This window comes from Lampetra fluviatilis, chromosome 60 (assembly GCF_964198595.1).
Source record: "Lampetra fluviatilis chromosome 60, kcLamFluv1.1, whole genome shotgun sequence".
Lineage (NCBI taxonomy): Eukaryota > Metazoa > Chordata > Hyperoartia > Petromyzontiformes > Petromyzontidae > Lampetra > Lampetra fluviatilis.
This window is the reverse complement of record NC_136334.1, coordinates 1258454-1281509: the sequence shown is the minus strand read 5'-3', so window position 1 is coordinate 1281509 and position 23056 is coordinate 1258454. Positions and strand designations below refer to the sequence as shown.

The following is a 23056-nucleotide window of genomic DNA, read 5'->3' as shown; positions in this document are numbered from 1 at the left end:
TTTGTATTTTACCAGGTAAGGCCTCACTGAGCTGCTACATAGCTCTTTTTCAGAAGTGACCTGGCCATCGCCCACGATAGCTCAAACGAAGTGGCTTGTCGCCACGTCGCGATTGATAGCAACGGCCGAATACTCTGACTGCGTGATGTCAATTGGAAATGTGGAGCGGAAAAAACCGCAGGACCCCGGAGTAAAATCCATGTGACCACGGAAAAAAGATAGAGAGACACGCAGACTCCAACTATACAGGCATTGTCAGAGTCGAGATCAAACCCACGACCTCCTGTAAACCGGGCAAGAAAGTTAACATATCGCCACTGGCACCAGAATTATGTCACACTTCCCAGCATGGAATTGTCTCTGGAAGTATTTAATGAATGGTATGGCACCATATTAGAAACGTGCAAATTTGCAAACATTTTCCAAGTTTGATAAATTGTGTTGGTTTTATTTAGCCTATGTCCCCAACAGCAACGCAATTTATACTATATTGGATTGACTGTACATACGGACACATGTAATGTGTAAACGTGATATTACAGCATCGAGTTGAGCTGAAATAAATTGGTCCCCAATTTCCTGCACGCAAGCGCTTGTGCGTGCGCATGTGCGTCGCACGATTGTGCGTGCACGCGGTCGCGTGACGGTCATAGCGCACTGCGTTACGAACATGGCTACACGAGTTCGATTCCCACTCACGGCCAACATCAGTCGCCAATATCTGGTCCTGGACCTCCCCCTAGGTCTTCTCAGCCTCAAATGAGTAACAGCAAACCCCTTGCCCATAGTGAGGGTTACCTTCATTAAAAGAGCCGCAATCGCAAATCCGCGATATGCCGACAGACACAAAGGCAAATATCCCCTGTATAGCTTTAACATACTGTTGGGGCAAGTGCTGTTAGTGAGCACCTATTAAGGCCGGTACGGCTCACGAGGGAGTGGGTGGCCAACACCACGTGCGGCCGCCTTTGTCTCCCGAGTGGCGATGTTTTACACATCGCACCAGGTACTCGTTTGAGTACCTAGGTGAGGCCCAGGGCCGATCCAGATAATTGTGACTCGTGTTGGTCATGAGCGGGAATCAAACTCAGGTCGCCGGCTTTTTAGCCCAGAGCGCTAACCGCGACACTACCGCACCCCACAACATACATACACGTGTGCACACGTACGTTTGCACGTTGAGCTTCATTCGCAACGTACGTAGCCAACCGTGTTAATCAGAAAGTGCGGGTAAAGGACAAAAAACTAAACACACGCACAACACAGTTGTTTGGCGTTTCGCCTGGTGTCCCAAGCGAGCACGTGCCCACCCACCGATGATCCATGCAACGATGAGCAGCTCCGTCCAGGTGAAGGACGTCGTCTTGATGCGGAAGAGCTGCTGCGGGTGGTCGGTCTCCGTCTCGTTGGGCAGCAGCTTGACGCCCTCGAAGCGGTCGGAGGCATTGAGCACCAGCAGCGCCAGGAAGATGGTGAAGGAGGCGGCGTGCGCCACGAACTTCATGAACGGACTCCGCAGCACTTCCCGATCTGCGTCGCGTGACGAACCCGGGGGTGGGGGTAGGTAGGGGGTGGGGGGGGGGCAGCGGCCGCAGTGAACGTTTAGACCCCCGCCAGTTCCGTCGTCTTTCCGTGGAGGTGCCCGCGTGAGCGATCACGAAGCGTCGCGGAGGGCATGGGTTGACCGAGGTCAACGGATGGCCACCCACTGGGGGTCATGCACAGCCACGCTCGCGCGCATCGTTCCCGGTGGTTATTCAGAATTATAAAATCTACGAAACTATCAACTATTTTTTATTTTACTAGGTTAGCTATGTAGGTCTTTGTCTGCAGCGACCCTGGCTGGTACAAACGATAGCCCAACGAAGTGGCGGCTTATCACGGGAGGAGACCGGAGCACCCGGTGAAGCGACCCACACACGCGCGAGGGGGCAACGCTGTATCCTCTATGGATGGGACAGATGGGGATTTGTTTGAGCTCTACTGCACCGCCCGCCTTTGCTGCCTCGAGAGAGCCAGGGGCTGGCACCTCCCCGACGCCTTCACGGGGAAGGGAGTTTCGCAACCCGCGGCGATCCACCAACCCTCGCAGCGCTAAATTGCAGGCATCCACGTGGGTAGCCACCACAGCCGCCCGTACTGAACGTCTGTGAAAAAGAGCTTCACAGCTCATCGGATTCCTAGATTAGGATTCTGAGCTCGGCCTTACGGACCACCCCCCCGTAAGCATTCACAATTCCTTTTTGAAGCCTGTTTGGATTTCCCCCCGGGCTCTATCCCGATTACTCGGTCCATCACGTCACGAGAGAGGGGGGTGGGGTGGGAGGGGATCCAACGGATGCCTCACAGGGCAGCGCGAACTGCCCCGCGTGTTGGACGACGTCCCCGTGGAAGCGGACGTCACAGAGCTGCCACTGATATTCCTTCGAGTGACCGCCTCTGGCCCACCCTGCCGCTGAATGTAAAGTTCGTTGCGTGACAATTCAAGCCCCTTTTTCCCGTTTCCAAGGCGTACTGCAAGTCGTCGCAGGGCGTGGGTGGGTAGTGGGATCTCGTCCTGTTCACCGGAGATTCTCGCAAACGTGCGAGCGGCTCGGTGTAAATTTTGTTGAGAGAGGCGGAGTCATAGTAGTGGTGGTAGCGCAGTTGCGTGTGTTTTTTAAAATAGAATATTTTTATTCCGCATCTTCCCTCAAGTCGTACATTGCAACATCCTGACGTTCTGGACGGCATTAGCAGGGGTATCGACGATATCAAGTAAACCCGGACTCATCAGAGCAGGCGGAGAGGAGGGGTATTTACTTTGGGGAAGGGGGGGGGGGCTTGGCCAGGTCATTGCCGTTCTGGGCTCAGGTATTTTAGAACGTTCTAAGGTTGAGGAATGGACCCCACCTACGTGTTGTATTATTTTTCCTCGTCTCTTGAGCTTATAGCTCAGATGCTCCAGTGCTGAGATCGGGCCTTAATGAATTCAGCCATTGAGTACGAGAAGGGGGGTTCGTGGTTCTTCCACAAACTCAATATGGTTTTCCTGGCCAGCGCCGTTGTTTTTAAAGATGTTGTTACTCACCGTGGAGAACTGTAAGCAACACGACCACCGCACTCTATGACGGCAGGCACCAAACTGTGCCACATGTGCCCGTGGCCTTGTGGGAGCCTCGGTACCGATTAAGTTTTTTTATTTTTCCTCCGGTTACGTTCCGATGACGTACACACGTACGTCACCGGAATGGAACCAGAAGAAAAACTGATGACGCACACACATATGTCCAGCGGAACGGTGAAAGGCTTCATGCTGATGCGTTTGAATCTCAAGAGCTGAAACGTACCCAAACCGAGTGCAGGAACAAGGTACCAAGCTCGCCGGATCGCCTTGAGGTCAGACTTCTAACGTGCTGGCGGGTGGACCCCTGGGCAAGGCAGAGCGCTGATGTGGCACCTCGTTTGTCTTGGCTCTCCCCACCCCCCACCCCCCCCCCCCCGAATATGACCACGGTGCCGCCCGAGCAAGAGGCATCTACACGTGGCCGGGACCGCCGGCCCTCTCAGCAGAGATAACGGTGGAGTGAGGTCGTGGGGTTGACCTCGGCAATGTTGGAAATCCAGTGGGAGGGGGGGGGCGCAGCAACGCTCATGCGCAAGCTTACCGGTAGTTATTCGAGAGATAAAATCTACAAAATGACGGTTAACAATTTTTATTTTGATAATAGGTTTTTCCCATTTTTTTCTGGCAACAAAATAGGTGTTAAGATGTTAAAACACCAAACTAAAACCTTTACGGGGAATCATGTCTGCATTAACCACAATGCTTGTGGTCAGAATGCAAACAAAAGAATACTCTGATAATATATGCATTGTCCTTGAAACTGATTGTTCCACACCAGTGACAGCTTTCTTTTGAGCCTCGTCTCAAACGGTGTTAGACCAGAGGACGCCAAAAGGTAACTCCCCACTCAGCTATGTAGCTCTTTTGCAGAAGTGACCTGGCTATCGCAAATGATAGCCCAACAAAGTGGCTCATCAACATCATCATGCGGAAATGTAGAGCAACCAAATACTCTAAATGCGTAACGTTGATTCTAAATGTGGAGGGGGAAAACCGGAGGACCCGGAGAAAAATCCACGCGACCACGGGGAGAGAGACGCACAAACTCCAAATATACAGCAGGCGTCAGCGTCGAGATCGAGCCCACGACCTCCTGCATACCGGACGAGGTAGTTAACATCTCGCCATCTATTATGGAATCGAGTGTTACCCCCTCACATGTGTGAATTTTCTCGGGGGGCGGGAGGGGGTGGGCAGGGGGGGTGCTCCGGTTTCCTTCCCACACGTATCAACGGCAATCGTTAATTGTCTGAAGAACCTCTCTGATATCGTGGTGCGCCTCCGGCTCCGTAGATTGTACAGCGCTTTTCCCGCAGCTTCGCACGGACGATGCCGCGTCATGGCACTCGGTTTGAGCGACATCGACATCCACCCGCGATGACGTCAAATGCGGGAAAAAAATCTAACATTTACGGAGAGGGCCCGTGGCACCACCCGTCAACCCCTGGCGCGGGTAGCGGTGATGCCAACGTGTACCACTTCTTACGCGCCATACGTAGCCAACTGCGCTCATTGTAGGTACGGGGGAAGGACGACAAACTAAAAACACAAACAGTAATTCTAAATAAATGAATTCTCAATTTAGTCTAGTGGTGTAGTGTATAGGAGTGGAGTGTATAATAGTGTAGTGTATAGTGTAGTATATAGTGGTGTAGTGTATATGTGTGTATGTTGAACTTCTTTCACGCCGTACTCAGCCAATCGCGTTAATCGGAGATGCGGGTGGTGAGGGGGGGGGTACCTGGCTACAAGGTGAGATCCAGTAGGCGAGCGCGAGGATGGGCAGTGACATGGCCACGGAGAGCACCACGAGGAACTTGATGCCGTTGGACTGCTGCCTCAGGCCCGAGATGTTCTCGTACCAGATGGACAGCAGCTGCTGCTGGCAGTTGGGGTGAGCCACAAACTGCAAGGCCCAGGAAAGCATGGCAGCCATCGTCAGCAAGCAGCAGCAGCCAACAGCAAGCAGCAGCAGCCAGCAGAAACCAGTAGTGGCAGCCAGCAGCAGCAGACAGCAGTCAGCAGCAAAAACAGCAGTAGCATACAGCGCGATAGCAGTGGTGCGCCAGATAACGAAACCTCAATGTGTTCGTCAGTAACTCTGCCCCACATGTAATATACACGGGCTCTTGGCCTTTCTTCACTGCTATGGTGACATTTCAAGGCTCTCCTCCAAAGCCCTGCGGTAGAGGGCAAAATGACGAGGCAATGATCGTGAAGGGCAGTGGTGCGCGAAAATAAACCCAAACCCAATTCGTCAAATGCGTCGGGTTTTTTTTGTAAGTTGAGGGCGCGCCAACTTTATCCCGGCTGCCGACCACAGGTAGAGTAATGTCGTTCGAGTGACAGTCTAACCGATGTATATTTTAAATTCTCAAGAGCTGGAATTCAGCCACGGACGTATAACGCGATGTTTTTTTGTTTACGTGTGTATGTCTTTAGTCTAACGATTACTTTTTAAAATTTTACTCAGGAAAGGCCCACTGAGCTGCTATATAAGCTCTTTTTCAGGAGCGACATGACAAGCACAAATGATAGCCCAACAAAGTGGCTTATCATCATGTGGATATTTATAGCAACAGTCAAATACTCTGAAACGCGTGATGTTGCTTCTAAATGTGGAGGGAAACACTGGAAAAAATCCACGTGACCCCGGAGAGAGAGAGACACGCAGACTCTAAATATCCAGCAGGCCTCAAGGGTCGGGATCAAACACACGATCTCCTGTACATCAGGCGAGGCGGTTAACATCTTGTCACTGTGGTGCCTCAGTCATCGGCGACTGAGCTTAGACCGTCAACCAGTTTAGCCACAGGCCTGGATTCCAACGCAGGATTCTCAACGGTACCTACTCGGTGCCCTGACCTCTGAGCCCGCCCCGCCACATCATTTTTAATTCAACGATGCCAAGTGCTGCTGCATCAACCATACGCCGAGACGAGTTATTGCATGACCAAGGAAGGTACACCAATGAAGTGGCTACCAGCCTACCTGTGGGAGTAGCCATAATAGGCCAGGCTGCTATATCACATCTCGGTAACAAGAGACAACAATTGCCCAGAACAACTGCCCAAGGGGCATAAACCATCATCACGCAAACTCCGGTCGCCCTCGCAGCAGTGGCGGCTTTTGGTTCAGCCATCGAACAAAGACGGTGATTGCTACATCATGCGCTTTCAGATGCGCTTTTGCGGCCGTCTGGAACGCTCTTCCTTCCGATATTAATAAGAAACGACTGGGAGCACTATTAAATCTAAGTAAAAACGAATCTCTTTCAGAACTGCTCTTTGTGTTTATCTTGTTGTCCTTGCCCCACACCTCCGATTACTGCACCTCAGATGAGCACAGTTGGTTACGTACAGTGCGAAAGAAGTTCAACAGAGATCAGAATCAGAATATGTATTTACACTGGATAAATCGGATTATCAATGAAGCTCTTTTTCACAGATGTCCAATAGGGGTGGGTCAGAACGTTCCAACAACAAATAATACAAAACATCTGATCGGAGTGCAAAGTATAGGAAAGGAAAACAAATCACTTTAAAAATTTCCAAATAAAATTAAACTTTTTTTTTGGTGTCTTCCAGGTAAGGCTCACTGAGCTATTAGCTGCTTTTTCAGATGCGACCTGGCCACAAATTATAGCTCAACAAGGTGGCTTATCATCACGCGGAGATTTATAGCAGCCAAATCATCTAGACGCATGTTTGGAAATAATCAAGACGCATGTTTGTAAATACACCTAAATGCCCATGCTGCCCTGGCCACCGATCCCAGCGGTTCTCAACATTTTTGTGGCCACTCTGCCCTACCTTGTTGAATTTAGTTTCAACCGAGTATCCCCCTTGCCTGACCCAACATGGTTCTGAGAAATAAATGTATGAATAATGAACATCAATATTTTAATCAATTGTCCATTTTGTGAGATATCCTAACCAGCTAGTGACTGCAAGCTGATAAAACTAAAATTTAATGGGCGCTCTGCGCGTGTGACGCTGGTTACTCTTGGAAACCGACATTGTTTACGATCAATGAGTTTACAAAGGCCTTTTATATCTTTATAGGTTACCATTTGTATTTAAACCTTACTGTAGTTATTTTACATCGACGGATTCATACGGCACGATTATAACACCGATGACTCTCAGGAATTATACAATTTCACACATTTATAAATCACCTCACGTACCCCCTCTCGGGACATTATCACGCGTTACCCCCCCCCTCCTCCCAGGAGTTTCCGCATATTGAGAACCCACTGCGGTCTAGCCCAAGGCATCATCTGTTCCAAAGCATGCCCAGCCCTGGCGTGCGGACTTGACCCCCCCCCCCCGCTCCTGGCCCCTTACCTTCTTGACCTCGTACTTGATGGCGAGCTTGAGGCGGATGAGGGCTGCTCGCTGGCGGTCGCAGGCTGGCGGGTTGAGCTCCGCGTCGCCGTTGAGGATCGCCTCCACCTCCTCCGTGTCGCGGCACAGGTCGAGCAGCCCCACCACGAAGTCTTTGCATTGCACCGACAGCTTCTTGTAGTCGTTCTGGGACGAGCGCAGCGGCGGAGGAGGGGGGTAGTAGGAAGAGAGGAGGAGGAAAGGAGGAGGAAGGGAGGAGGAGGAAGGAGGGAGGAGGAGGGGGGGGAAGGAAGGGAGGAGGGGGGAGTAGAAAGAGAGGAAGAGAGGAGGAGGAGGAAGGGAGAAGGAGGGAGGAGGAGGGATGGAGGAGGAGGAAAGGAGGAGGATGGAGGAGGAGGGAGCAGGAGGGAGGAGGGGTAGGAGGGGGGAGGGGGGAGCAGGGGGGAGGAGGGGGGAGGAGGGGGGAGGGAGGAGGTGGAAAGGAGTAGGAAGGGAGGAGGGGGGAGGGAGGAGGGAGGAAGGAGGAGGGAGGGAGGAGGGGGGAGGGAGGAGGGAGGAAGGAGGAGGGAGGGAGGAGGAGGGAGAGAGGAGGAGGAGGGACGGACGGACGGACGGAGGAGTAGGAAAGGAGGAGGAGGGAGGAGGGACAGAGGGAGGGAGGAGGAGGGAGAGAGGAGGAAGGAGGGGGGAGGGAGGAGGAGGAGGGAGGAGGAGGGAGAGAGGAGGAGGAGGGGAGGAGGAAGGAGGAGGGAGGAGGGACAGAGGGAGGGAGGAGGAGGGAGAGAGGAGGGAGGAGGGGGGAGGGAGGAGGGGGGAGGAGGAAAAGAGGAGGCGGAGGAAGAGGGCAGGAGGAACGGTCATCCTCTCAACAGCGATAGCGGCGGATTTTGGCTAGCGATCGAACAGAGACGGTCGGGTCGCTTTCAGATGCGCTTCTGCGGCCGTCTGGAACGCTCTTCCCTTACGATATCATGGCGCCACTGGAGCTGTGCATCATCCAGATTGACAAACTACTTTCTTTAGAGCTATCTTTTGTGTTTTTAGTTTGTTGTCCTTCCCCCCCGCACCTCCCATTTTCATGGTTGGCTACGTACGGTGCGAAAAAAGTTCAACATACACACATACAAGAGGCCGGTTCGAAGAGAGTGGGATGGATGGGAACGAATGGGGTTGACGGATGGCACGTGATGAAGGCGACGGTTCTGGCACAGAGCTGACAGAAAAGTGCGAAACAGCAAACCTGGGAGTCGCTGCTGTGCAAGCGGGTTTTAGATTGGGAACTTGCTTCATTTGCTTCCAAGATGCCGTTTGTCGCGTGGTGAAAACACAGAACGTGTAGCCCGGCTCGGGAATCGAAATCGGGTCATCAGCGGCGCGCTAACCACTGTTCCACCCCTCCCCCCACACACGAAAGAACAAAGACAAAGACCCCCCGTTTAGCCTTCAACAGACTGTTGCGGCAAGTGCCATTTGTGAGCACCTATGAAGGCTGCCACGGCACACGAGGGGGGGTGGTCAGCACCACACCCGGCGGCCTTTGTCTCCCTAGTGGCGATGTTTACACATCGCACAGGTACTCATTTGAGTTCACCTAGGGGGGGCCCATGACCGGTACAGATGATCGTCACCGGTGTTGGCCGTGAGCGGGAATCTAACTCAGGTGACCGGGTTCGTATACCAACAGCCGCCACTCGCCACAAAGTGACGGTGACATGGACCACGGCACCTGTTGCAGGCCAGGTGAATTTTGAGGCCACGTGAAGTGTCGAAGGCTCGCTGACAAGAAGTCTCGGGACAGACCCAGGTGCCGTGGGTTGGCTGACTGAGATGACCGGTAGATGCACCAGCTATGCCAACTTGCTACGTTTTATCTGCCTGGTGCTCCGATCGTTGTTGTGAGCGTTGCTCCTTTGCACTCGGTTGTTGCTGGAGGGTGACTGCCTCTAACTCGCCAGTAGCTTCCTTCACGAGCCTCCTCCATTTATGCCGTTCGTGACACCGCTGGTACCAGTCGTCGGCAAGTCAACTCAGCTCTACATCCTCCTGTACCGCATCAGCCCATCTCTTCTCCAGCTTGTGCCACGCCCATTTACCCCCCTCTATCCAACCGAACAAAATTTGTTTAGGTATGCAGTGGCTAGGCATGTGGGCTACATGACCCAGCAAATGTAGCTTTGCCTGCCAGAGGAGCTCACCGATGGGACTTTGCCAGATCTTTCAAGGATTTGTGAGTTCCTCACATAATTTAGCCTGGTTAAACCCATGATGGATCATAGTCAGGGCAGCCTAAATATTGCTAACTGGCGCAGATGTTCCATTAGAGGGGTCCACGTTTCGCAATCATAGAAAAGGGAGGGCATGACCGTGGCTGAGAAGACCCGAAGCTTCATGTGTAGCGACAGACCACGCAGCTTCCACACAGCGTTACACAGCCAAAGAAATTATAATGCTGCCCGACTGATTCGGAGTGAGACCTCTGTGAGACCTCTGCTGTCGAATCGGAGCCGGTCATCAGCACACTGCCCAGGTATGGAAAACTCTCCCCTCTCTCCAGAATTGCCCCATCACCAATTGCGAGTTGTGGGGGTGGAATGTTCTATGGCAGAAAATACCCAGGCGGGTGCTTAGCTTTGGTGGGGCTGATGTAAGGCCCCACCTCTTAGTGGCATGCTCCAGGTTCAGCAGGTTCAGCAGCAGTGCCTCCAAGATAATGACACACACGGACACAAAGACACAGACACACACGCGCGCACCTTGAACTCCTTCTCGATGTTGGCCAGCATGGCGAGCTCATTGCTGAGTTCGAGGGCAGTGAGCACGGGGTCCTCGCTGGACAGCGACAGGTACGCGGGGCTGGCGAGGCCGCGGTATGCGTTGATGCGCGAGCGCGAGTGGCAAAAGGCGTCGTGCCGCTGCTTCTCGGTACACTCGCCGCACTTGCAGAAGTAGTCGTGCGGCCGCTCGATGCGCGCCCCCCTGCGCAGCAGGATGTGCACGATCTCGTACTCCTGGCAGTGCGCTGGAAGCACGCGGTGGGGGTCGGGGGGGGGGAAAGGGAAGGGGGGGCGACACGCGCAGTGGACGACGCAGTCAAGGCGAGTGCCGTTTTGTTGTGACACGAGAGGATGCTTCGAACGGCGAGATGTCAACTACCTCGCCTGGTATGCAGGAGGTCGTGGGTTCCGATCCCGACCCTTAAGATGCCTGCTGTATATTTTGAGTTTGCGTATTGTCTCTCCCTGTGGATGTTTCTCTGGGTCCTCTGGTTTTTTCCCTCCACATTTAGAATCAACGTGCGTCTAAGAGTATTTGGCTGCTATAAATGCCCACGTGATGATGTGCTACTTGGTTGAGCTACAATCAGCAGACAATTTCACTTGAGTCTTGCCTTTATGGCGGCGAGATGTTAACTCCCTCGCCTGGTATGCAGGCATTGGTTCGATCCCAACCCTGACGCCTGCATATTTGGATTTTGCATGTTCTCCCTGTGGTCACGTGCATTTTTCTCCAGGTCCTCCAGTTCCCCCCAGATTTAGAATCAACGTCATGCATTTAAGAGTTATTGTCCACCATACATTCCAAGTGGTAATGATAATCCACTTCGTTGAGCTCTCATTTGTGGCCCAGGGTCGCTTCTGTAAAAAGAAATACATAGCTCAGTGGCCATTACCTGCCACAAAAAAAAAGTTTGGATTATAGTTTAGTTAAGAGAGAGAGGCAGGCATGGACCTACAATATATCTCATTAGCAAAGGGTGACCCCCGCTGGGAGGTCATCACCACCACGGAATTGCAATTGGAGCAAAACAAAAATAGGCGGCGTGAACGAGCAGAATAGCGATGATCGTGATGATCACGATGATGTGTGTATTGATGTTGACCTTCTTTTGCACTGTACAGGCGAACTTGGGCGGTCGCCTTGGGCACCAAGTCAAGTGAGGCGCCAAATTCGAGGATACAATTTTAATGATTTCAATTTCTGTGCGCGCACAGAGGGAATATGAATTATAATTCATTTCTCAACATTCCTGAGAATGTATTAGTTGGACAGACGGACGGGCAAACTGAATAGTTATGCCTCTGTTTAAAAAAGTATACGCTTAAAAAAACATTAAACGAAAAATAGGGGCAAAGTGTTTCCCATTGCAAAGTACCTTCGTCTTAGAGAAATTGATTTCTCTAAGACGAAGGTACATTTCTCTAAGACGAAGGTACTTTGCAAGCCCACTGGCTATCAACAAAGATTATTTAATGAAGCCATCCCTATATACAGACACAATTTACACCGAGAGGATGGGTACAAACTCAGCAATCACTAGAAGGACGTCATCAATCAGTTTAAGTCATAACTGGCTGTGATGTTTCCATCTTGTCACCTTCCAATGTTGGTTTTATTTTACCAAAGATGTGACAAGCAATTCCAGTTCCTGCGGTGTCGCCCATGCATCGGGAGTAGCACAAGTTGTTAAATTCTCCACGTCTCATGCGGCTCCCCCTCTCTTAATTCCGAATCCACATTAACATAACCATCTACGCTTTTACAGGCCCCAGGCCACTTGTGCCCCGCCCACTTTGTTCTGATACCAGGACGCCTGGGCTACGCCCATTTTAAACCTGTAAAAACAGCTTGCCTTTCGTGGTGTTCCCCCCTTTTTTCCACTGATCACAGTCGCTTGTGTTGCCATCGAAACGTCGCAATTTATTTTATTTTATTATTTTTTAACCTATCTACGTGACTTTACCGAAAGACCCCAAAAATATGAATTCCTGCAGTCACGAAAGCTTTAAGTCAAGATTTAAAGTGTTTCCCAGTTTACCAAAAACCTCAGGCTTAGATCTTCCCTTGGGGTCTGGGGATGGTGGTGCTGACTTCATGGTTCGCCTATGGTGCTGCCAGTTGCTGGCAGCTGGTCTAGGGACGCCCCTGTACAAAGCCAACTGTGCGAATCGGAGGTGCGGGGAAAGAACAACAAACTAAACACGTACAAGCAGTGCTAAAGAAGCTAAAGTGTTGTTTAGGGCCAGGGATCGCCTTTTCAGTTGCTCACTCAGCGACTGCAAAGGCAACATTTCCCGGTGTCGAAATCAGTGGTGACCCCCCCACCATTATGATCATTGTGATCATCATCATCATCATTGTGAACATCATCATCATTGTGATCATCATTGTGATTATCATAATCATCGTGACCATCGTGATCGTCATTATCATCATGATCATCGTGACCATCATTATCATCGCGATCATCACGATCATCATTATCATCATGATTATCATGATCATGATGATCATCGCGATCATCGTGATCATCATGATCATCATGGTTATCATGATCATCGTGATCATCATGATCATCGTGACCATCATTATCATCATGATTATCATGATCATGATGATCATCGCGATCATCGTGATCATCATGATCATCATGGTTATCATGATCATCGTGATCATCATGATCATCGTGACCATCATTATCATCATGATTATCATGATCATGATGATCATCGCGATCATCGTGATCATCACGATCATCGTGATGATCGTTTACCATTGTGATCATCATCATCATCATCTTGAACATCATCATACCCCGCCCCCCCGCCCCCGAGGTATCCACAGCCGACCTGCAAGGATGATGGGGGTGATGTCGGGAGAGAAGCGTGTGCCATCTTCGTCGTAGGCATAGAAGTCGTCGTCCTGCGTCTCCTGCTCGCGGGGGCTCAGGATGAGGCGCTTCTCACCGGCGAAGGCCGGGTGGGCGAGGATGGTCTCCACAATCCGCACGTAGCCTGAAACGCACACCGCGCGGCGTCATTGTTGTCGTCATGGTGATCATCATGATCATCATCATGGTGATCATCGTGGTCATTGTTCTTCCACTCGTTCACCCAGGAAAGCCTCGCCTGCCAGGAGGGTCCTGGCAGGTTTTTTTCAGAGCAGGGGGTGATGCTGTTGCTGTTTGCAATCCCAATTGAGTGATTTGCAGGAAATCTCTCCGCATTGGGCTGTTTTTGGCCAAGAGCAGTTACGCTGTGTTTTTTTTATTTGCTATGGGAGAACTAGGAGCAAACCCACGTGGAAAAAAGGAGGAGATAATGCAGAACATCACACAGGATGGAGTGCGAATCAGAAATCAAACCCAGGTCCTTCTTACTGTGAGGCGGCACGAGCATCAGTCGAATAATCCAATAAGCATGTTGAAATGAATCAGTCGCAACACACGATGACTCCAGGTCGCGACCCTTTGTGATTTTCCGCTTGCTGGAACGGGACGTTACCAACAGCCGAAGAGCTATTCCCACTCCCCAATAAAAGCACACAAATACCACTCAAGCAGTTCCATTGCTGGTACGTTATGTCCCTTCCCGAGCCGGCTTACCACGCGTCAACACACTCATCATATTTATCACGGTACCTTTTTTTTTGCCGGTATCGAAGAATGAAAAGTATGAATAGGGTTTACCCTTTCTAGCAATAACACAGGAGGCGTTAAGATGTTCAAACACCAAATAGATGCCTTTTGCAAGTAATCGAGTCTGCATTATTAGCCACACGTACATGCAAACAAACATGCTCTGATAATGTGTGCACTGTCTTTGAAATTGATAAGAAGGCCGCTTCCTCTGGTGTAGGTCAATCAGTTTCTAAGACAATACGTACATTAGAAGAGCGTGTTTGTTTGCATGCTCACCACAAGTACGTGTGTGCAAAAGGCATCTATTTGGCGTTTGAACATGTTAACACACCTCCTGTTTTCTTGCCAGGAATGGGTAAACACCTATTCATGCTTTTCACACTAATCATGTGTGATGCCCTGTCACGAGCTCGTCTCCTCGCAAAGTAGAACGCAGTGCGCGTAAACCATTTACAAAACCAGACCCGCTTAATTCGATCTTCCGCGGGGAATGGAACGATTCGTCTGCTGCCCACCGCCGGTTTGGTGATTCGCTGCGAGGTTCGATGGGGGTACGGGGTGTTGGGCGACTTTGAGGCGAGGAACGAGATCGTGGCCTTCTACCCTGCTCGAAGAACTGTTTCAGTTATTCGGTGCTCGATGTGATGACGTCAACAATAGAAAACAGCTCATTGGGTACTTGCGAGGCGCCTCGAGTGAAATTAACCCCCCCCCAAAATGTAGACAACAACACTGTCTTCTAACACGGCAGTAATGCAATGACACTGGCATGACCACATTGAGATGACCACGATGATATAACTACGATTATAGGACCACGATGAGATGACTACGATGATATGATCACGATGACACGACCACAATGATATGACTAGAATGACAGGACCGCGATAACATGACCGTGATAACACGACCGTGATAACACGACCGCGACGACACGACCACAATGATATGACCGCGATGACACGACCGCGATGACACGACCACGACGACACGACTGCGGTCGACGGCACACCGCGACTCGGACAGGGGCCTCCGCGCACCCTTGCTGATGGCGAGCATGAGCGCGTCGCCGACCCGCGACAGCTTGTCGCGCTTGAGCAGCAGCTCGGCCACCTCGAGGTGCTCGTTGCCCACGGCGAGCTGCATGGCGTTCTGGCCCATGTAGTCCACGCAGTTGACGTTGAGCGAGCGGCCAGCGCCGCCGTCCTCCAGCATACGGCGCACCACGGGGATGTTGCCGTACTCGGCTGCGTCGAGGAAGCGCTCCTCCTCGGCCGTGAGGTTCGTGGCCCGCTCGCTGAACATGTACGCGGGGCCCCGCACCGCCTGACGCCGGCCCGCCTTCTCCCGCATCATCGTGGGCCGCCGCCGTATCGTCTGCCGGTTGACGGACGCTCTCCTGCGGGTTGGCGGGGAGAAAGAGGAGGAGAAGAAGCAAAAGTTTTATTTTGTTGGGGAGCCAAAGGTTCGAGGAGGTCGCCGGGTGGCTCCGAAGTCGGAGCGCCGAGGTCTTGGGCTGGGAGCTGCCCACGATCGACACCGGCTTCTCGAACAGAGCGAGCCGCTGGTCACAAGTTCGGCGACCTGATGGCTAATTGGCTGTGTTGGGTGGCGGCGGTTTTGACGACACATTTATATCTTGATTTGAAGCTTTCGTGACTGCAGGAATCCATACTCTTTGGTTCTTTTGGTAAAGTCACGTAGGTATAAAATAAAATAAATCACGACGTTTCGGGCGCAACACCTGATTACGGACGCTTGTGTTGTGCCGAAACGTCGTGATTTATTTTATTTTATACCGAAGTGGCTTTACCGAAAGAATCAAAGAGTATGGACACATTTATATTTACAACATTGTTCGTGAAAGCCTCCTACTATGTTTTATGACGTTAACTATCTTGATCCCCCCCCCACCCCCCTTTTGAAATTATAACAAATTGCATTAAGACAAAGATCTCCCATGTAGCCTTCACAGACTGTTGGGGCAAGTGCTGTTAGCGAGTAGCACCCCATGAAGGCTGCCATGGCACACGAGGTGGGTAGCCAGCACCACACCTGGCCGCCTTTGTCTCCCCAGTGGCGATGTTTACTACACACCGCACCAGGTACTCATTTGAGGCTGAGTCGACCTAAGGGGAGGCCTAGGAACGGTTCAGATAATCGTCACCGGTATTGGTGGCCGTGAATGGGAATCAAACTCGGGCTGCCGGATTCGTAGCGCAGCGCACTAACCGCTCCCCACACATTATTGTACAAAGACACGGATCCCCCTTATAGCCTGTAACAGACTGTTGGAGTCAAGTGCTGCTAGCGAGCACTTATAGAGACCGGCACGGCACACGAGGGTGTGGGTGGCCAGCACCACGCCCGGTACCCTTTGTCTCCCCAGTGGCGATGTTTACACACCACACCAGGCACTCATTTGAGGCTGAGCTGACCTAGGGGAGGCCCAGGACCGGTTCAGATAATCGTCACTGACAGTGTTGGACGTGAGCGCAAATTGAACCCGGGTCACCGGGTTTGTAGCGCAGCGCGCTAACCGCTACACTACCACACATACAAGTAAACGCGCAAACACACACACACAGACACACACGTATATATGTATGAAGCAATCACGAACACATCAGCGGGCAAGTCCCGGGGTCAATTGGCGAGCCATCCCAGAGCAAATCTTGAAAGCCCAGCCAAGCGATGCGGGCCTGGAACCAAGGCCGTAGCCATGGAGTCAACATTGGGGGGGTTCAAATCTTCCCGGGGGCTGGGGGTCCCCCCCCAGAAAAAAATCTAAATTTGAAAACTCATTTCCTGTCTAAAAATATTTAAAAAATTCACTAACACATGGGATGGACTTTTTTTTTTTACAAAAATGTCAAATTTTGTATTTTTTTTCTTTTTTTACCTTTTTTTGTTTCATTGTATCTAATGGCAGGGATTAATAAAGTACAACCATAACCACAATCATATAAACAGAAATCTATGCATTGTTATATGAAGACATGTCCAGATATTGTGGCCAAGGTTTAGCAAATTGTTGTTTTTATTTACATATTTACAAATAAACTTGGGTGGGCAGCAGCGGCGTTTGCTCTGCTCTGCTCTCCTATCTTCTCCTCCCCAGCCCTCTCGCCTCCTCTCCTCTGGTCCTATATTCTCCTCTCTTCTCCAGTCATCTCTTCTCCTTTCCCCTGCTCTGCAGTAATTTCTGCTCCTTTCCTCTGCTCTCCTTTTATATCTTCTCATCTCCTCTCCAGGCAATGACAAGTGTTTTGACTTGCCATTCTTCAAGCAGAGGATCCTAAGGCCTATTTGCGCTTATCGTTGACACCGATAAAAGACTGGCATATTCCTTCAAGGTCCAGTCGAGTTTCTCCTGGTGCACGTGACACATGGCCACATTATTCAGCCTTGTTTGACTCATCGAAGATCTAAGCCATGTCTTAAGGCAGGGACGACCAGCAGAAGCCTTACAAAGCTTCTACCTGACTGAAGAGACCTCTCACCTCTGGCACAATTTCCCTGATAATGCTAGCAACATCTGAGCTCGTTTGATCTGTGTTATTAGCCCCAAACATGGCCAGCTACACCTACAGTAATCTTGAATTCAACTCAGGATACTCGTCTACCACCTTGTCCACGTCTCCACGTAGCAGCACATTTTCAAGCTGCTGCAGATTGTGGAATCCAGCTTGATCAAACCTCTCTATGAATTGAGTATTCACTGTGTCCAAGGCGTTGTACAATTGGGCTCTGTACAAAGACTGGGCATCCGGATGGATATGGGCTGCAGCCTGACCAGTGTAGCGCTTTGTAGGTTTGCATCTCAATAGGTTGTTGGTCCATTTTGTTGCCATAGCAGTTGCTTTTGGGAACAAGATATCAACGTGCTCCTCCGTTCGCTTGTCCTGCATGCTTGCTTTGACATGGTCCACAGCCTCCAACATGCCTGAAACAGTCTGTTTCCTAAGCTGCAGGGAGGTGTTCAGGCACTCCAAATCCCCCATAGGTCTTCAGCCATTACAAGGCCGAGCACAGTGTTCCCGTTTATAAATGTTCCATGAAGACCATTGGCCTTAGTTGAAGTGTCAGATGAGCTGTATGATGCCATTTATTCAAGGGCTGTGAGCACTGACTCATACTGGTGTAATGCGAGCGTAAACGGGGTTCGCTGCTGGGCTCTGGCCCAATCATACGGCCCGGGGTATTGGGGGGCGGAGCCCAGTATGGGGGCATATGGGAGGGCCCGCCGTTCACCTCGGGTCCAATCGGAGCTTCGGCACACCGTCGGCCAGCGGTGTGCGGAGTGGGGGAGCGGAAGGACTGACGAGGGAGCGCGTGCAGGGCGCGCGTGAGGAGACGCTGGTCCGCTGTCAGGACCAGCGGGGTGCCAGCAAGAAGCTAAATAAAAAAGCAACGGAGACCAGCAGTGTGTGACGAAGTCTTTCATTACACGGCGGATGGCAGCGGTGCGAACAGTCCACCTGGTGGGACAGAGGGGTTTCAACGAGGTGAAACCATGCTCTGATTTTGCGATTTCCTGGAAAATCACCTTGAACTTGCCAGATTGATTAAAGAAGCTCCCCAATTCATGCACCAGACCCATTGATTATCTTACTGGTGGAGAGGCTGCACAGGCAGCCTGCGTTACTAAGTTCACGCAGTGTGGACCACAGTGACAATACATAGCCAGCGGTTGTTCTTTCCTTAAAATGGCTTGCACCCCCTGCAATCGTCCAGTCATATTTGCGGCACCATCGAAGTTGGGACAGAGGAAGGCCTAGACGCATCATCACATCACATGCCATCTTGGCTATATTTTGCCCTGTCGTTGATGACACTTCATAGAGTCCCAGGAATTCTTCCTTTGGTTGTAGATCTGCATCTACAAAGCACAAACATATTGACTACTGTTCAACTCCTGATATATCCTGGGTGCCATCAAAGATAAATGCGAGCTGGACCACTGGTATTGATGTTTTTTTCCGACAATTTCTTTGACGATTGTATTGCCCACCAGCTTCAAAATTTCGTTTTGCATTTGGGAACTGGTGAAATCAAAGTGACCTTTCAGCAATCTTCATAAGATTTCTCCTCGCTTGTTGCTGCTGTCTTTCAAGCTCATGTGAAAGTTGCACATTAACAGGTTTTGGCTCCTGAATCTGAGTCATCACATCTAATTTGTGACACTGGCTGTCTTCATGTGCACTAAATTTCTCCAGTGCCTTCTTCGAATTTTGAAAGCCAGTCTTGACAAAAGCTGAATCTGCTTTTGACGCAAGCTTAGACTTTTGTGTTGCACAATAGAAACAGAGGACCCCCTTTAAGTAGGGGCTGTAATGGAACCAAGTATAATCTTTAAACCATTTCTCCTGAAAGTAGAGTGTCCTATTTGATAGCATTTGACTAGGTATGACATTCTTGATTTGAAGCTTTCGTGACTGCAGAAATCCCGAGTGCACCGCCCATGGTCCTGGTGCTGTTGATACACTTGGGCTACGCCCATCCCCAAACCCTTATAAACAGTTTGTCTTTAGAGGCTGACTCCTTTGCCTGATGACGACCACATGAGTTGCGATCGAAACGTCGTGATTTGTTTGATTTTATTTCTAACTACGTGACTTTACGGAAAGAACCAAACAGTAGGTATGACATTAACATTTGGCTGATTTGGGCGAGGTCCAAGCTCCTCCCCACCCTCTCCTGCACTTTCATCGTCACTTGCCTGTCTGCTCTCTCTCTGTCTGTCTGTAATTGTCTCAAACTCACTCTCCCTGCTTGATTGTATTATCTGAAATACACATGAGAAGCCATACTTAGAGGAATATATCAGCTTAAATTAACATTAGGATTAGACTGTTGTGATGTCATTATTCAGTCTTAACCATCAATATTTGCTCCTTTTCTCACTCACCTCCATGTCACCTGCTCTCCCTGCCCTGTCGGCATCCTCATGCTGTCTCTCTCCCTCTCTCTCTTTACTCTGAAAGCACCAGAGTGAACATGAAATAAATATCATCAGTAAAGAAGTGGTGTTTCTTGCCTTGATGTTCAGGAATGGATTAATAACCATTTCTGATCTGAATGGCAATTATTATATCGAGAAACATTGACTCATCTCTTGTACTACTGTAAACTTATATCATCTGACTGGTATCCATTTTATCACCGCTCTCAACTTACTTTTCTTCTTTTCTGAAGCAGCCCAAAAAACTGACGAATGTCACTGCCATCCTTCCTCTTGCTCATGATGACACTCACTGTGAATGAAAGCTGACTGTAATAAAACTGCTTGCACTTTAATCAAAGAAACACTAATAATGATATTTATCATAAGCAAGTACAGCTATACACTATATTACAAGAATATGCAATAAATGAAAGATACTACTGTCTACAAATATTACACATGCAGCGCAACATAAATGATTGACACTTTATTCAGACTTCACGTGGGCTTTCTGACAAATATAACGTAATAAAGACATTGACGTTAGTTGAATACCCCCGTGAGCGCCATTGGTGGTGGTTGGGTGAATGTGTGGCTAATTAACTTTCCAAGTAACGTACTTCTCTATGATAGCTAACGTTAGTGATGGTTAATTGATTAGCAATCGCAAATCGGGCCGTTTTCACCAAAAACGTTTGTTTCCACTCGACAGTGATATAGGCACACTCATATTACATTCTTGTTTTTTACTTTTTAACACATTTGAAAGTAATGAAATGGAGAGACAGGACAGTGTTTGACATTGATTTACCTACCCACAGCAGTCGAGCAACGGCTTCTGCTGGGGTACAGCAAAACCACTTGGACAAACCACCCGGGTGCTGCTGCGGGGTCTACTTTCTGCCCAGCCTCCTTCCTCCCCCCCCCCTTCTCTCTCCCCCCTACTGCCGAGGCCAACTATATAACCTCGTGCCACGGCAGATCTCTCGCCTACTCCAGCAGTTGTTTCTTGCTGTGGTTGTCCCACCTGATAACGATTGCTTGTGTTGCGATCGAAACGTCGTGATCTATTCTTTTTCTACCTACGTGACTTTACCGAAAGAACCAAAGAGTATGGATTCATGCAGTCACGAAAGCTTCAAATCAAGATAGCATATGTAGTGGTGGTATTGACGTGCGCCGACTGTGACAGTGATGGATCACGGGGCGGCGCGGGGTGCGGGGTTGGGCACGCGTTGTGGGCGTGGTGTGGACGCGCGCGCCGGGAGTGACAGATGACGGGGCGGCGCGGCGTGGGTGGTGAGGCACGATGAGATTGGGAAAAGAGGATCGTAGCCAGCGCCCGGCGATTGGTCGAATAAGGGGGTGCTCGCAGCGACGTCCGCAGGTGGGGTATAAAGGGGGACGCGCGAGAGCACTCGGGGAGAGTTACCCAGTTGAAGACCTGAAGACGGAGCTGAAGACCTAGTGCCCCGAGACCCCTAGTCCCGCCGTCCTTGTGGGGACCGGGGCCCTGTGTGGCTCGGAGGCGAGGCTGTGGGACCCGGGGTCCGACGCCCCCGTGGGTCGGGCTGGGGACCCACAGTCGAGACGGATACCCCGGGCAGGGAGTGTCCCGAGTAGCTCAGTGGCGTTAGTTGCCGAGTAGCTAAGTGGATGTTGGTCATCCGAGTAGCTCAGTGGCGTTAGTCGCCGAGTAGCTAAGTGGGTGTTTGTCACCCGAAGTACTAAGTGGATGTTGGTCATCCGAGTAGCTCAGTGGGCGTTAGTCGCCAAGTAGCTAAGTGGGTGGTTGTCACCCGAGATACTAAGTGGGTGTTTGTCACCCGAGATACAAAGTAGGTGTTAGTCACCTGTGAACGAGTTTGATAAAATAAAGAGTGTGTTACCCGTGAAGTCGTCTCCCGCCGAGTTACTACATTACAACTGGCGTCAGAAGTAAACCTGTCTTCAAGGAGTATGGACACGAGGAAGACTACCCGTACCCACGAGCGAGGTCGGTACGACGACGGCGTACCGGGGACACCGACCTCGGGAGTAGAGGACGAGGAGTTGCCGCCGATGCAGCACTTCGCGGTGATGGCCGACGCTCCGCTTGCCTCCGACACCAGCCTCCAGGACGCGCACGCCCGGTTGGCGGAGTTGCTACTCGCCGCCGCCGCTGTCTTGGCCGACATCTCCGTTCCGGCGAGCGGAAAAACGGCTGCGGGGGTCGTGGAGGAAGCGACGGTGGAGGATTCCCGCCAAAAGGCGCTTCGCGCCAAAAGTCTGGAAGTTGCAGCCGTTTTTGGGGGGCCGCCACCGATTGGCGGGAAAGACGGACGCCACGTGGCCGGACACCTCCGCGCAGCGCAGCCCACGTCATCAGCGCGCGCCGGAGCCCTCCATTTTGTGCCTGACAACCGAGCCGACATTTTACACAACTACAGCGGAGCGCGGGAAAATCTCTCCGACGTCGACGACGATCGGGTCCTCCAGCAAAGATTGCCCGCGCTGTCGGTGTTCAAGGCGGATGGGGGCGACTGGGGAGCCTTCCAACGAAGGTTCCTCGCTCATCAGGAGATGTCGGGGTGGTCCGACACCACTGCCCTGCGTGCGTTGCCAGCGATGCTTGACGACGACGCGCTTGCAGCCTTCACATCTGCTGCAAGGTCGTCCCGCTCTACGCTCCAGGCCGCACTACACCTGATGGCGAAGGTGTTCGGGCCGCCCTCCACGTGTCGCCACCAGTTCTACGATCGGCGGAAGGTGGCTGGAGAAACGACGCTCGCCTACCGCACGGCACTACTCGCCTTGGCGGACGCAGCTTTTCCCCGCATGGATAAGGAGGGGAAGGACGCCATGGTGACGGAGCAGCTGCTGGTGTTGGCCCACGAGTTGGGGGTCCCCATCAACGTGGCGGACGAGATGGATATCTGCTCCCTGGCGATCGCCACGAGCATTCACGCGTACGAGGTCCTCAAACGCAAGCCGGGGGTCGTCTGCAAATGGGCGGGGAACGCGGCACTGGACGCCACGATCGCCGAACCTCAGCCAGCTGCGGTGCAGGAGCAGGCCTTCGCTGCATCGCGTCCGGGGGAGTGGAGAACGGGAGGTCGTTCGCCCACACGTTCGCCCCGCAAGCTGGAGCAACCGAAACCTACGACGTCCGTCGTCTGCTACAACTGCGGCCTTCGGGGTCACGTCGCAGCCGGGTGCCGGGCCCCGCGTCAGCGCGCCACAGGACCACGTCG

At 51.4% G+C, this 23056-nt stretch overlaps 1 protein-coding gene across 1 annotated transcript in view; it reads right to left on the bottom strand.

The window, feature by feature from the left end:
• Positions 1-23056, bottom strand: part of LOC144950930 (short transient receptor potential channel 7-like) — a 91194-nt gene that overhangs the window by 29446 nt on the left and 38692 nt on the right. The window contains exons 2-7 of the mRNA XM_078881110.1: positions 14917-15275; positions 13083-13247; positions 10209-10474; positions 7456-7641; positions 4841-5012; positions 1315-1524 (exon numbers count right to left, since the gene is read on the bottom strand). Coding sequence (XP_078737236.1) covers positions 1315-1524; positions 4841-5012; positions 7456-7641; positions 10209-10474; positions 13083-13247; positions 14917-15275 — 1358 coding nt within the window. The remainder of the gene's footprint in view (positions 1-1314; positions 1525-4840; positions 5013-7455; positions 7642-10208; positions 10475-13082; positions 13248-14916; positions 15276-23056) is intronic.